General features: G+C 41.4%; 1 protein-coding gene and 1 long non-coding RNA gene across 6 annotated transcripts in view; both read right to left on the bottom strand.

Annotated features, from left to right (window-relative positions):
* The window catches only part of LOC139178601 (uncharacterized), a 47515-nt gene extending 42091 nt beyond the window's left edge, over positions 1 to 5424 (bottom strand). Inside the window, exon 1 of the long non-coding RNA XR_011562986.1 lies at positions 1111 to 5424. This is a non-coding gene — a long non-coding RNA (uncharacterized lncRNA). The remainder of the gene's footprint in view (positions 1 to 1110) is intronic.
* The window catches only part of SUCLG2 (succinate-CoA ligase GDP-forming subunit beta), a 515982-nt gene extending 510237 nt beyond the window's left edge, over positions 1 to 5745 (bottom strand). For all 5 annotated transcript variants that reach the window (XM_070776340.1, XM_070776337.1, XM_070776338.1 and 2 more), the window contains exon 1: positions 5431 to 5745. In XM_070776340.1, the coding sequence (XP_070632441.1) occupies positions 5431 to 5742 (312 nt within the window). In that variant the 5' untranslated portion in view covers positions 5743 to 5745. The remainder of the gene's footprint in view (positions 1 to 5430) is intronic.
* Between the last annotated feature and the right edge of the window lie 10035 nt (positions 5746 to 15780).

Raw genomic sequence — 15780 nt, 5'->3', positions numbered from 1 at the left:
CTGAAAAAGAGCAGAAAATCAAGCTGGAGTCAGCTATTGTAAGGTATACAACAGCAGGGGCATGGTTTCCATTTCCCTCAACACGGCACATTCCTCCCTGAGTTCCTGGACAGAAACTGTGCTTTTTAGAGAATCACACACCAAGGACTGTACAGCTAGGGGCCTCAGGGACAGTGTTGCCCACAACGTCTCTGCTTCTCCTACAACAGAACAGCTCTGTGAACTGCACCCAACCATTATGAGAGGGTAAACATACTAAAAAGCTAAATACCATGATTAGATTACCATTAAACATTTAAACTCAGTGCCCTCAATCAAGACTTCTCCTAAGACATGACTAATGTAACAGGCTCATTTCAGTGCCCAATAAGGCTGTGCCTTACTATATTGTGCTATTTATAATAGAGAGCGCACTATAATTACATGCCTGGCCTTTGGCACCCAGACTTGGATTCAGCTATTTTTTACTAGCTGAAAATCTGTGGGTAGGTCATGCAAGAACTATAAGTTTTTAAAAACTCCTTACCAGACCCTGTAAGGCCCTACTTGATCCAGGCCCTGCCTACCTTACACATCATGACTAGTACTATCACGTTCCACCTCTTTAATGGTCTGGATATGTTGAGTTCAGGCCATACCTAAGGGCCTTTGCATTTGTTGTCCTCTCTTTCCCAGAATGTCAAGTCACCTGGTTGGCTACTTTTCATTACTCAGGTCTCAGTTCAAATGTGAAAATGCCACCTCCAGGATCTCATAATGTTGATTACATGAGTGCATATAATTCCATTTACTTAAAGTACAAAACAAAACCAGTGTGTGGTGACTTAATTCAGGAGACCAGTTACTCTTTTCTCAGTAGGAATACTGTAACCACACAAGGGTGTCCTCTGAGTTGCTGCTACATGATTAATTTCTTGATATGGATCTGATCACCTGGACACGTTCAGTTTGTGAAAACTCAAACTGTTCACTTATAACATGCATGTTTTTAGTATAGGTGTTCAGTTCAGTTCAGTCACTCAGTCGTGTCCGACTCTTTTCGACCCCATGAATCGCAGCACGCCAGGCCTCTCTGTCCATCACCATCTCTCAGAGTTCACTCAAACTCACGTCTGTCGAGTCGGTGATGCCATCCAGCCATCTCATCCTCTGTCGTCCCCTTCTCCTCCTGCCCCCAATCCCTCCCAGCATCAGTCTTTTCCAATGAGTCAACTCTTCGCATGAGGTGGCCAAAGTACTGGAGTTTCAGCTTTAGCATCAGTCCTTCCAAAGAACACATTGCAATAAAAAAATTAAACCAAAACAATAAAAAGAACAAGTTGTCAAATTGGTTTTCCTTGATAAACTAATCTATGACACACCATCTGGGCTAGACTATTCATTTTCTACCCCCAAGACCTTGTTTTACTGTCTTCATAGCATCTGTCACTGGCTGAAATCATTTTCATTACTGTTTATGTAAGTACAGTCTAGCCATTTCCCACCCCTGTTAAAATACAGTATCATGTGGCCAAGACCTGTCTTGTTTACCATCCCCAAATATCAGCACTTCAAAGGCCTTTTTCCAGTAGAAACTGAATAGAAAAAAAAATATGTAAAATAAATGGCAAAAGGGTGGCCCTTTAAGAATCCAACATCAAATAAAAGTCATTAAGTGTTAGGAAAAAAACAAGAACTGTGGTGCTAACTACGTGAGGCCCAACAACAGAGAAAACAAAATGTCAACAATATTCGTTGTTGCTCAGTTGCTCAGCTGTGTCTGAGTCTTTGTGACCCCAAGGACTGCAGCACGCCAGGCTTGCCTGTCCTTCACTATCTCCAGTTTGTCAATGACATTAAGCACCAGGAAAGTGAAAGTGAAGGTCACTCAGTCGTGTCCGACTCTTTGCCACCCCATGGACTGTATGTCCATGGAATTCTCCAGGCCAGAATACTGAAGTAGTTAGCCTTTCCCTTCTCCAGGGGATTTTCGAAACCCAGAGATCGAACCCAGGTCTCCCACATTGCAGGCGGATTCTTTACCAGCTGAGTCACAAGGGAAGCCCTAAGAATATGTGGCAAATTTAACTATGAGGAGGGGATAGATAGTGTCATTCTATGGCACTCTGTGGGAGTGGCTGAAGTTACTTCTCACAGCAGAAACTGGGTCTTTTTTTTTTTTTAAGAGTATCATTCTTTACAATGTTATGTTAGTTTCTGCTATACAATAAAGTGAATCAGCTCTATGTATACATATATCCCCTTTCTCTTAGATCTCCCTACCCCCTCCCATCCCACGCATCTAGGTCATCACTAGAGTCTGTCATACAGAGTGCAGTAAGTCAGAAAAACATGTACCATATATTGATGCATATATGAGAAACTGGGTCTTTTATCTCTATACACACAAAAGTTTTGCACAAGGCATGGCACAAAGTAGGTCTGAGCCAAGAATAGCAACCAATTTCTGAGTCACTTCGGGAGGATTCTAAAGTTTCCTGGAAAAACAGGGTCCTATTCAAGTGTAATGTCTGCCCTGGGCAAGGGAGTAAGTAAACACAACATAAATGCATAGACAGGTGGAGCAGATACAAAGAAATACCCAATAATATGAAAAGGGCGCCTTACATAACATTTACTTTTTCTACTGCTACTGCTAAGTCGCTTCAGTCGTGTCCGACTCTGTGCGACCCCATAGACAGCAGCCCAACAGGCTCCCCTATCCCTGGGATTCTCTAGGCAAAAACAGTGGAGTGGGTTGCCATTTCCTTCTCCAGTGCATGAAAGTGAAAAGTGAAAGTGAAAGTGAAGTCGCTCAGTCACTCAGACTCCTAGCGACCCCATGGACTGCAGCCCACCAGGCTCCTCCATCCATGGGATTCTCCAGGCAAGAGTACTGGAGTCGGGTGCCATTGCCTTCTCCGTATTTTTTCTTTTTTTTTTTTTTTCTAAGATGTTTGCAAAGAAAAAATTAAAATGGATCAGTAGTGGTCATGGTTACTTACTCTATGCTCTGCAGACTAACTTACATGCTGTTATAATGTATTTTCATGAAGAAACTTATACCAGAAACTGGTATAATGGAAACTGAAAAGAAAACCTTTAACCTGGAATCAGCTCTGCCACAAACTCTCTTTATAACCTTGAATAAGTCCTTGAACTTCGTTAGTGCTCCATTTTTTGGCCTGTGAAATAAGTTTTTTGGATCAGACGCTTGCTAATGCCCATTTCCAGTTCTTGAACACTGTTTACTATTCTTGACTTAAAAAAAAAAAAAAAGAATTTTCATCTCCTAAGTTTGTGTTCACAGGACAACACTTCATCTACAAGTACACAAATCAAAGTTTTCAGAGAGTGAGGCAGAAGATTCTTTTACCCAGTTTTCTTGCCAAACCAACGGTATCCCCCACCCAGATTTTCTAAAGTGTTGTATTCAGGCTCCCATTTCTGAGTAAGGCAAGAAGCCCTATCTTCAGCCAAACACTTGGATTTTTCTATACAATTACTTCTTTTGCTCCAATTTTCACTGCCTTAGGCCTCATGTTTCTCATCAATTCAAGTCTACTTTCATAGTTAGCACCACAATTCTTGGTTTTTTTCTAACATTTAATGAATGGAACTTGATCACCTGGAGGTATTCCCCTTACTCTATTACAACAGTTCTTAGTGATTTTAATTAGACAAAAGCCACCATTCCCTTTGCTATCCTACCATACTGTCAAGTGCCTGTTAAAGACATTACAGTAATGTTATTAGCACCTTTTAAATTTGCATTAACACAAACATACAAATGATAAGTCAGGAAAAGAAAAGAAAAAAAGAATAACTCAGATGTCATAATTAACCAAAGTTTAGAGTAACTCAAAAAATCATCAGTGGCTATCTTTCAATTAAAAAAAAAAATACTATGCACATCCTAGATAAAACTGCAGGAATGATCATTTGTCTCTCATCAATTAAAAATGGGGAAAAGGACAAGGCTGTGCTGTGGCCAAGCCCCATATCGTTTTCTTCAAAAGGGAAGAGATATTTCTAACAGAGAATAAAAAGTTGAGTACTTGAGTCATTTCTCCAAGAGTCATCACCAACTCATAACTCCCCAAAGGCCTTCTGGCTACTGTGGCTCTTGCCACCTACAGAAAGTAAAATCTCCTAGAGGCCAAGTTCTAATAGCTATTCAGTGTCCATCATTGGCCCTCCTAGGATTTTATTCTCTAGAAACAAGGAGAAAGAGGACAAGGCCAATACTCGAATGTGTTCCAATGACAGGACTGAATTTTCACTAAAATGAGGAAGGACATTTCCCATCATTCTCCTTGACCCCCTCATTTCACCGTCTCAGCACCCCATACCCACACCCAACTCTGCCATCGGCAAAAGCAGGCACCTCACTCCCGGGAGTTACTAAACCAGCGAGGCTGGGGTGGGTTTCTAGGTACCTTCATCACATGGCCTAACAAATGGGTTCAAAACCAGGACTGGCGACTGAGGACTGTCAGTTACCTCAGAACAGGTAACTGAGGACAAGAAAAAAATGTTTCCTGCCATTATAGTAAACAGTAATGTTGCCTACCATCAAAGCAGCAGCCACTACAGTACTCCCATACAGTGCACCCTGAGGGGAACTGAGGATTCTGAGGAACAGTAAACAGGTCCTAGATAAAGTTAAGATGCATATCAAAGGGATAATTTCAATATGCCCAGACTCTTACACCTTCCATATGGAGAAAAGCATCAAAATCACTAACTTGTCATATCTATATTTTGTGATTAGTCTTAACCTTTTAAACTTCCACAACAAGGTTTGGTTTTTGTTTGTTTTCCAGCAAAAACTCCTATAAATCCTGGCTCCTCCCCTACCTCTTTCCAACAATTCCTCAGAACTATCCAGAAACTTCTTCAGGATACAGTCCTCAATAAATGCCTCAAAAAAAAATGTACTTCTCAACGTATACGCTGTGTTTTGTGTGTGTGTGTGTGTGTGTGTGTGTGTGAGCCGGCAACACAATAACACCTCAGGACTTCAAACCCCGTGTGTGTGGTGGGGGGGGTGGAGGGGAGCGGTGTGTGTTGGCAACACAATAACACCTCAGGACTTCAAACCCCGTTTCCAGGAACTTTTCCTGAAGTTGCCTGTGCAGAGCCTGGTACAGGGCCCGGCGCCCTCCCCGACGCTGAGGGAATCCAGGTCAGCGACAACTGGGAGTTGGGTGGCTCTCACTCTGAGGTGGCCCCGGCTGTCATTAACCCCTCAGACCGGGACCCCCCCCCCTCCCACACATTTAGCAAAGGGTGCTGGGGTCCCTGGTGCGCCCCAGACGCAGCACCGCGCGTCCTCTCCACAGGTGTGGCGCCGCGGCGACCGCTCACCCGGTACCAGGAAGAAGAGGGCAGAAGGGGACGGAAGGGGACCAACGGCTGCTCGAGGCCCCACCAAAAGGGTCCGCTCACCTGGGACCTGGCCGCCAGGAGCGGGGGCCGGAGCACCAGGTCTCTCAGAAGTTTCCGGGCCTGCGCTCCCACGGGGGCCGCCATCTTATCCAGGAAACCAGCAAGGGGATCCTGACCGGGTGCCGGCAGGGCGGGAGGGGGCTGGAAGAGGAAGGGAGGGGGAAGGGGCGGGGCCGCCCGCCGCCTGCCGCCAGCCACGCCCCCTCCGCCCGGGCGCGCCTGGTGACCCTGGGACGCGGCCACACTCCTGAGGGATCCCCTGTCGAAACCCTGCGTCACCCACGACGACCGCCACCTCGGCCCCAAATTCATTTTCAGTATTTGGAGCCTCCTCCTCGCGCTACCGCGGGTCACAATGTGAGCGAAAACCCACCCAGAGCCCAGTGGTCGTGGACTTAAAGTGCCCTGGAGCGAGAGACCAATGCCTGTTGCTGGTTCCAGGGAGTGAGTGCTCTGAGGAGCGGCCAGTATGGGATGCCATGTGAGGGATAGGCCTCTGCTCTGGTCCTGGGGCCTCAGGGGCTTCTGTAGGGAAGCGGTGTTTGAGGTGAACCTTGAGGGAGTAAGGGAGAAGCAAGCGGGCCTGAAGAGGTCAGTGGAGGCCCTCTACCCTTTAGTGAGACTTTGTCTCTTTGTGAAGATTTAGACAAAGGTATTGAAGGATTTTAAACGTGTAGTCGCCAGAGTAAGACCAAGAGTTTACTTGCAGTTTACATGACTCTAAGCACTGTCTGTGGAATAAAAATAGCTAGCAAATATGCTTAATATATGGCAGGCACTTTTCAAATAAGGACTCGTTTAGTGTTCATAGCAAGCTTTCCAGTAGGCACCAATGAAAAAATTCCCCATTTTGCAGAAGAAAAAACTGAGACACAAGGTTTCCTTGCTTATTGAGATCTGATAAGGATTGAAAGAGTTTCAAACTCATGCTTTCTTCTCCCAGCCCTATAAAGTATCATTTTCGAATTTTTAACCTTACTTTATTCTTGAGCCTATGATCATGAGAAAAGGTACAAATTTAACAGAATTGAGCAACTATTTCTGCTAGTTTTCTTTGAAACTGAAAGTCACGCAGTTGTGTCCCACTCTTTGTGACCCCATGGACTGTACTGTGCATGGAATTCTCTAGGCCAGAGTATTGGGATGAGTAGCCTTTCCCTTCTCCAGGGGATCTTCCCAACCCGGGAATCCAACTGGGGTCTCCTGCATTGCAGGCAGATTCTTTACCAACTGAGCTATCCTTTTTTTTGACAAAAAAAAAAAATCTACAGAAAAGTTGCAAGAATATTATCCCAAAACCCCCAAATATCCTTTATGCCGATTTATTGATAGCACTTGTTTCCATTTTGCCTCAATCCCCATTTTTTATAGATATGTAGGTTTATAGCCCATTCTTAATCATAGTTTTACTGGCTAGATTTCATATCCGTTGATGATTATTTCTTATATCAGTTTTTACTGTGATAGTTGCAAAATCATGATTGTCTAGTTCCATTCCTTTCTACATTTTCTATAGTTTATGTTCTACTCAGAAGAGCTTTACTGTCCCCCACGTTTGTTTATTCTTTTTTTTTTTAATATTTATTTTTTGCTCTGTCAGGTGTTAGTTGCCACACTTGAGATCTTAGTTGCAGCATACAAGATCTTTTCTTTGTGGAGGGCAGGCTCCAGATCTCATGGTCTTGCTGACTGGGGCTTAGTTGCCCCGCTGGAAGGCGGATTCCCAACCACTGTTTCACTGTTTCATCAGGGAAATCCCTCTTTATTTATTCCTGTTTTCACTTTTATCAGTATCAACTCACAGATCCCTTTTTTTCACTGTCAAGCCTATGTTCATTCCTTTACATGTACTCACTTCAGCTGCCTCTGAATATGGGTCATTTAATCCTCACAGGAACCCTGTAAAGAATGATGCTATTATTCTCATTGTACCAGAGGGGAAACTGCATGAAAGAAATATAACTTTCCCAGGGTCACAGCTTGGGAGTAGACCCCAAAGCTGACCATACCCTCCTCTTGACATGAGTCGATCTGAGTTCCCACTTCATCCTCATTACTCTTATTGGGTTCTACCATCTGGTCAATATGGAGAAAAGACTCTTATTAATGTTTGCAGACTGAATGTTTAAACTTGATGAGAGCTTTGAACATGTTGACAGAAGGAAGCAGACTACCTGTAGAATTCATCAAAGTCTGCTTATTCAGACAGTCTATGGCAAGGGAGTTGGCTACTATTACTTTCTTTCCAGCAGAGACTTGAAAGGGTTTGAAAAAAAGAGTACATTTTATAAAGAGGAAGGTGAACCTATTTAGACAGTCTTTGAGGAGTGTTCTATTAGGATGGAATTTTTTTCTATAGGGGTAGAGTTTTTGGAAGTGGAGTGGGCAGAAGCTTTCTGATTACCACTCAAGTACATGTGGCAATCTTTGCTTCATTATCCACTAGTGATTATTTGGGCTGAGTAGCATCATATGAGTTTTCCTGTTTCAATTGGAAGACTGGCTAGTCATCAGCTCTGGAGCTCAAGTCTTGCATCTGCAATTTTTCAGTGTCTTCATCCAGATCCTCTCATTCTGCCATCTCTGCAGCCAAGAGTTTGGGGAATATAGAGCATAAGGGCCTTCATATGGTATCTCCAGTGCTTAGCATTAGGCCAGTATTAGAGAAAGTTTGAAATAAGCACATGTAGGATGACTTACACTTCGGAGTACCTCCTAAGACTTCTCCCTATCTTCTACCCTTTTTATTTCCCAAATAGGAAGCTCTTTGAGGTCAAGGATTTCACCAGAGTTCTACCCTGTACTTTACTGAGATGAGCACTGGGTTTTCTGTGAAACTGGATTGGATTCAAATCGCATATCTGTCTTCTATGAATCTGTGACCTGAGGAACTACCTGCATCATACAGTGATAGTAAGTATTCAATAAGATGTGTATAAAGACCTTGCACACAGTAGGGTCTTAATAAATGTTATGTTTCTTAAACCAGTATCTTTGTCATGTGTCAGGAGTGGTTTACTTTCCTCAACATGCTCAGAGAATTGGGCTGCCTGGACCTGGCAGGGGCTCTGGTTCCAGGGAAAGGCTGCCCCCACTCTCAACGAGGATCAAGGATCAGTGTGTGTATGTGTGTGTGTGTGGGTTTGTGTATGTAACCAGGGCCCATGGACACCTTTGGCAGCCTGATGAAAAGCCCATGACCCCTTTTCAAAATAATGCTTTTGAATACATAAAATAAAGTGCCTGGAATGATAAAAGAAACCAGTTACATTTAGAATGTATAGTTATCAAAATGTTAAAAAAAATACAATGTTAATATGGTAAATGTCCTTGTTTATTAACGCATTAAATAATAAAGTCTAGTCTCATGTTTAAAACTAAAAAAAAAAAAAAGACGTTATGTTTCTTCTTCTAAGTTCTTAATAAATATTTATTTGATATCTAATGTGAAACACCAGAGTCAATCTGAGATATGGGTTAGAAGACCCCTGACACTTTGTAACTTACCTTGATAGCATTGGACAAGGGCAGAGGTATGTACATGCCAGATGAAACTATTAAAAGGGTCTGAAGTGGTTGCCTCCTGGAAGAGGGTGGAGGATAGGGGTCAGGGAACCTTTACATTTCTAGAGCTTTGAAAATACAGATTCCTAGGCACCACTCTAGACCTACTGAATCATTTAGGATAGAGTCTGAGATCTGCATTTGTAAATAATTTTCTCAAAGGGTTCTTTAGTTCAAAAACTAGAAAAAAAATAAAAACAGCAAACAAATCAAACCATAGTGGTAAATGCTCAAGAACTTTCCCAGTGAATCAAGAGACAGCTTACCCTGCCTTTTCCATTGAGTTCCTAGTGTAGAATGAACGTCCTATGAATCGTAGATGGAGGTGATGACTAAATGCTGCTCTCAGAGATTCTTGACACGTGGGTGCAAGACCTATCTTCTGCCAGGGGCCTAGGTCAGCCCTGATGCATGGAACCATCGGCTAAGGGTGAATAAACAGTGATTCTCTTCTTTTTTCGATCAATTTTGCAATTGTGAACTGCTTGAGTGGTAACTGTGGCCATAGGCAGTAGCACTACCAAAAGCATTCCATGCTGTCTGGTATCAGATTGAAGCACAGAGGTAGACATTAGACAAGCTGAGTTCAGCTTTTGTTTCTGTGATTTAAAAGTTCTGACCCAGGGCCAGTTATTTCAAGTCTCATTCCTTTATATGTGAAAAAGGGGTTATAATAGTATGTATTTTGCCAGTGTGTTACTGCGTCCAAGCTCATACTGCTCACCACACAAACACAACAGGCCAATAAATCGAGAGACAAACTATCGGGGCAAAGAATAGTGACTTTATTTGGAAACCCAGCAAACTGACAATATAATGAACTCATGCCTCAAAGAATCATCTTGTGTGAGTTAGAATTCAGGCTTCTTTTACTAAAAGGGGAAGAAGTAACACCAAGCATTCCCTGGTTCTGGTCAGCTTCTGGAGGGGATTTGTTAATTTCTTCCTCCCTACCATCATTTACCGGTTGAACCTGGTCAGGATGTTTTCCTGAGCTGAACAAAGGTATTTTAGCTTGATGCTCATTACTCGGGAGGCAGGATTCCCAGAGATTGGTCATTATGTATAACTTAAGCTTATAGACAACATCCCTTTAGTAACTAACTTAGAATATTGATAGAATGCAAAAGGTTCTTCCCTATTACAAGTGCATTGTCAAGCACTGGAGTTCCCAATGGGTGTTAGCCACCAGGCTTTCTTTACTTGACTAAGAAATCCTTTTTCATGTTTGTTAGTTAACTATTTACGTCTGTGAGCCTGTTTCCCCATTAGTAAAATGAAGGCCAAGTATGCTGCTGCTGCTGCTGCTAAGTCTCTTCAGTCATGTCTGACTCTGTGCGACCCCATAGACAGCAGCCCACCAGGCTCCCCCGTCCCTGGGATTCTCCAGGCAAGAACACTGGAGTGGGTTGCCATTTCCTTCTCCAATGCGTGAAAGTGAAAAGTGAAAGTGAAGTCGCTCAGTCGTGTCCGACTCCTAGTGACCCCATGGACTGCAGCCTACCAGGCTCCTCCGTCCATGGGATTCTCCAGGCAAGAATGGGGTGGGTGTGCCATTGCCTTCTCCGAGGCCAAGTATGACAGCATCTTATTTGAACAATGTAGCACTTATCATAAACTCGCACACACTGGAAATATTAAGTCCCAAAACTCAGAGATCAAACTTTGGATTTAGAATAAATGGCCTACACTATTTCTTATTGAATTAATTGTTCCAGGAAGGCAAATAAAAACATCAGTAGGCCTACACACCCTCTCTTAATCTTAGCAATGCATGTTAACAATGAAATAATGTGCTCATTTTCATATCCACAGTGATTACTCGTGGGGCACCGATTTGCCAAAGAGGCATGTCAGGAAACCTAGCACAGGGATCATGCATCCAGCAGTTCCAGTGTTTATCATTACCTTTTCATTTAAGCATGAAAACCACTTGACAAATACAAACTCGTTATAACCAGTAGAACTGAATAGAATTTTTTACAAAACAACCCTAATTTCCATGAATAATGTGTTTGAGTTCATGCTGCTCCCTGTCAGGAATGAAAATCACTATTACGATGATGAAACAAAGGGCATTTGTGGATTTTGTTTGGTTATTTCTTCTTTAATGGATAACAGATTTCTTGAATTCACAGACAAAGAAACTTTGGCCTTTCATGATGTACATAGGTAATATCTCTGTTGCTGTTCGTGACAGCCATTTTAACCAGTGCTTCGATTTTGTTATTTGCCAGTGGCACAGAAAGAAGTGCCATTGTGCTGAAGTTATTTTTTTCCCTCTTCAATAATGCATTAAAATGATTAATTTTGATGGCATTTCTGAGCAGCTTATTTAAATGATAAGGTGCACAGAAGAAAAGGGATTTGAAACTAAATGTGTCTTCTTTGACAAAACTGCAATGAACTGAAGAGAAATTCTCACTGTATCCTGGAGAGAATTTGGGGGAGGCAAGATTGAGCTATAGTAACAGATCAAAGTTAAGATGAAAAAGAAGGAAGAGTAAGGACTATCAGAAACCTAGAGAGGGAACATTTGGGGAGAAGGTCACTTGAAAAGCTGTGGAGAATAAGATATAAGGATAGAAACAAAGGCAATGTCATTCTACTGGTCAGAAAATTAGGAAATGGATGAAGTGAGGAACACTTATACAAAGAATAATGAAGAAACATGTACTGAAAGAGAAAAATGGCACCAGATTGTGGGAAAGAAATTCTCTTCAGAAACAAAATCTGCATTCCCACTGCCATTAGGAGCTGTGGAATTTAGCACTTTCACTATTATCAACACATCCTTTATTTAAATAACAAAATTAAAATTAAAGACATTCCATTTCAAATGCCCTGCTTTGTTGAAAAATAAGCAGTCACAGCAGAGTTCTTAATAGAATCTCATTTTGGTTTTGTTTGTTTGTTTGTTTGTTTTATATCCTTGGGACCATATCCTCCATATGTTCTGATTCAGTAAGCCCTTCTGTATTTTTATAAGTAGCTCTCCCACCCCACCATCTTTATTGTTGGTGATCCAGTTACCATGACTGGAGAAGCACTGACCCAGAAAGTGGGACTTGGAGTAGGCTAGAGAAAAAAGCAGTCATCCAATTCTCTTTCTCACTCATTTTCTTTTCCATTTCTTACCCCACTTCTAGTATGTTCCTTAACCTTTCCCTACCTCTCTGAAATCTAATTAGTACATGAGATCAAACAGTATGGAATGAAACTCCAAGAGAAGGTTCCATGCTGTTCCCTTTGCCAGAAACAACTCTTCCCTATTGTCCACCAGACTCTGGCTATCTCATTCCTCCTCTTTTCAGTCACCATCCCCTTCAGGAAGCTTCCCTGAAGGCAAGGCTGGGAGTCATCTTGGTGGTTATCACTAGGCAATTACCCCAATGGTTTCTTGTCTGCTTCTTTCTTTCTTTATATTGGAGTATAATTGTTGTACAATGTTATGTTAGTTTCTGCTATAAATCTAAAAATCCACCATGACGGGGACTATGTCTTCCTTGCTTTTAACCCTGCAACCAGTACAGTGCCTGGAAGACAGGAGGTACTCAAGCAATCCTGGCTAGATGGATAACAAAATGAAGATGAGTGCAAAAATCACCCTAAAAAGAAAATTCAAAGATTCAAAAATATCTAGAAATCTGCCAATACCTTCTAACAAGAATGGAAGTTGAGGCCCATGAAGGGAAAGAACCTGCCCAGTGTCACACGGAACACTAATGGTTTTCTTCACTGTTCTTCAGAGTTCTTAGATGCCTTCAAGATCCACCTCTCCCCAACCTCTCTCTCTTGTTCCCAACTTTTATTGAATAGGTATGTGCTTTCTCCAAGCCTTACAGAACTTAGTCCCCAACCACAGCCTTATTTTACAGATTTGCAAACTGAGTCTCATGGAAGAGAGTAAGTTGCCTGAGATAATGATTAGAAGGAGGCCAATCTCAAGCAATCTGGGACTGAATCTATGCCAGCACTATCCAATAGATCTTTTTGCAGTGAGGGAAAAGTTCTTTATCTGGGCTGTCTGGTATTATAGCTATCAATCATGTATGGCTTTTGAGGACTTAAAATGTGACTAGTGGAACTAAAAAAGTCTTTATTTAAATTTATTTTAATTAATTTATATTTAATTTTGAATAGCTACTCATAGCTAACTGGGATTTTCCTGGCAAGAATACTGGAGTGGGTTGCTGTGCCCTCCTGCAGGTTATCTTTCCGACCCAGGGATCAAACCAGAGTCTCTTGTGACTCCTGCATTGCAGGTGGATTTTTTACCACTTAGCCACCCAGGAAGCCCATATATAACCATAAATAATTTGAAATCTAGAAAGTAGGATTGGGGTGATTTTTCTATATTTTTATCTAAATTTATCATAGTTAATGCATATTATAGTAAAAAAATACTAAATATATTTTTAAAGGACCCAAAAGATCCTTTTCATCTTGTCACTTATATGTCCTATTTTAAATCATTTGATACTTCCCATCACTATAAATTAAATCTAAATTCTTCCAGTCAGTGCTTAAGGCTATTGAACCACTGGTTTAAATACCTGTTTCTAACTGTCTCCCCAGTGGCTTCCCTCATGAGGGGTTTGTTCAGCCAGAGTTGGATATTAACTCTTTGTCCTCAGGAAAGGCCTTATAAATTCTGCCTTGGCACACTTAGTCATAGCTTTTGTCCTGTCCAGAATGCCATCCTTCACAACCTAAGCCTGAAGCACCCAGCTCTTCCCAGTTGCATTCCTAAGTCCTTCCGACAGCATCATCTTCCCACAGCATCTACTGTCGTGGGTGGAAAATCTGGTTTCCTTTAGAAGACAAAGCAAGAAAGCCTAAATGAGTCAGTGATGCCATCTAACCATCTGATCCTCTGATGCTGAAGCTGAAACTCCAATACTTCGGCCACCTGATGCAAAGAACTGACTCCTTGGAAAAGACCCTGATGCTAGGAAAGATTGAAGACAGGAGAAAAAGGGGATGACAGAGGATGAGATGGTTGGATGGCATCACCAACTCGATGGACATGAGTTTGAGCAAGCTCTAGGAGTTGGTGATGGGGAGGGAAGCCTGGTGCGCTGCAGTCCATGGGGTTGCAGAGTCGGACGCGGCTGAGTGACAGAACTTAACTGAACTGAGATTCAAAATAGGGATGGGGGTAGGTTGAAAACGACAGATAGACAAGATGTTTCAGACTTAGGGAAAAGGCAGAGAATAGTCCATTCTTCAATCCTAAATACATTTAGGATTGAAGACTGGTCTTAGGGTGTCTGTGGTAGAAGTTATGCAATAATTTTTAAAATGAAATTCCAGTGTCTTATATTTTAGGTTATACCAGATTATCTCTAGTGCCAAAATGGCTTCATCAAAACAGACCAAACAAAATACCTTGCTTCATCCCCCATACCCCCACCCAAGTTCTTCTCATAGTAATAAAAACAACAATAGTTGAGTTGGATCTATAATATGTGCAGTCAGTGTGTTAAGCACATTTACTAGGAGTGTCCACCTGAGTCAGTTCTCAAAATAGCTCTGTGAGATGAATGCTAATCCTCTACTACAGATTAGAAAAAAGACATAGGGGCAGGTTTTATGGATCTGCCTCAGGTTATATGGCTACAAGGGGGCAGGGCTGACTTTTGAATCCAGAGTCCAATCCAGAAGTTTTACAATGAACACAGATCATCTCCAAGCGTTAACCACTTAACCACTGCAGTGTACAACTCAGAAGCGGTGAAAGAAAGAATGTTTGGTAGCAAGCATATAAATTAGAGGATCTTAACCTCAATACTATTAACATTTTTAGGATGTGCATTGTAGAATATTTATTAGCAAGATTAGCCTCTACTTGCTAGATGCCAGTAGCAAATGACTGATAGTGACAATCAAATCTGTTGCTGTATATTGCCAAATGTCCTTGAGAAGAGTGGGATTATTAGTGGAGGAGGAGAGGGAGCAAAATCTCCTGTAGTATAAATATTTGTACCACTGATATAAATACTTATTCTTAGAGCAGAAATGCAATACTTATTGTATTGCTTAATACAATATAATATTGTCATTTCCCCTATGGACGTTCATAATCCTAGATACATCTCTTCTTCCACCAATTTTCCAACTATCAAACTGAGAGCAACAGAGATTATTGCACAAAATGTTCATTTTATAAATCTAATCATTTCACAGATTAATTTCATTAAAAAGCCATAGCAAAAGGGAAGCAAAAACTTTTTAAGTCATCAAGCAATCATTAAATGAATTAAAATAGTAACTCTCAAGTCATTAGTCTGATTTTAGCCAAGCCAAGTAAGTACTATTCCAATATTCTGCACAAAATAGAAAATTACAATTTGAAAGTTCTCCAAGCAGTTGATGGTCCTGTTATTCATTCGATTTAGTAAAGGTTCAGAACATTTGTGAGCTAAACTTTCCCAGGAAGTCATTTTTATACTATTACTGTTAGTCTGTGCAATTAGGATCTTTTTTTTTTTTCTCCTTTGGTAAATGGGTTTTTATGTTGTCATTCTGTGTCTCAGGGAAAAGTATAATTTTTAATGGAACAAACTAAAATCAGCCTCCATATTCCCCCTTAGTGACTTTATATCATCAATCTGTGCAAAAGGAGAATTTTGCATTCTAAAGAGAATCAGTTTGAATTATTAAAAACAATTGACATACAGTATGAAAAATATTGTCAAAGTATTTGATTATACCTCAGAATACAAGTTGTATTTCTTTGCCAGAGGGGGAAAAATGTGAAATCTATTTGAACTCTAATTCTGA

Source organism: Bos indicus, chromosome 22, assembly GCF_029378745.1.
Source record: "Bos indicus isolate NIAB-ARS_2022 breed Sahiwal x Tharparkar chromosome 22, NIAB-ARS_B.indTharparkar_mat_pri_1.0, whole genome shotgun sequence".
Lineage (NCBI taxonomy): Eukaryota > Metazoa > Chordata > Mammalia > Artiodactyla > Bovidae > Bos > Bos indicus.
Note: the sequence above shows the minus strand (reverse complement) of the source record. Positions and strands in the feature narration are given on the sequence as shown.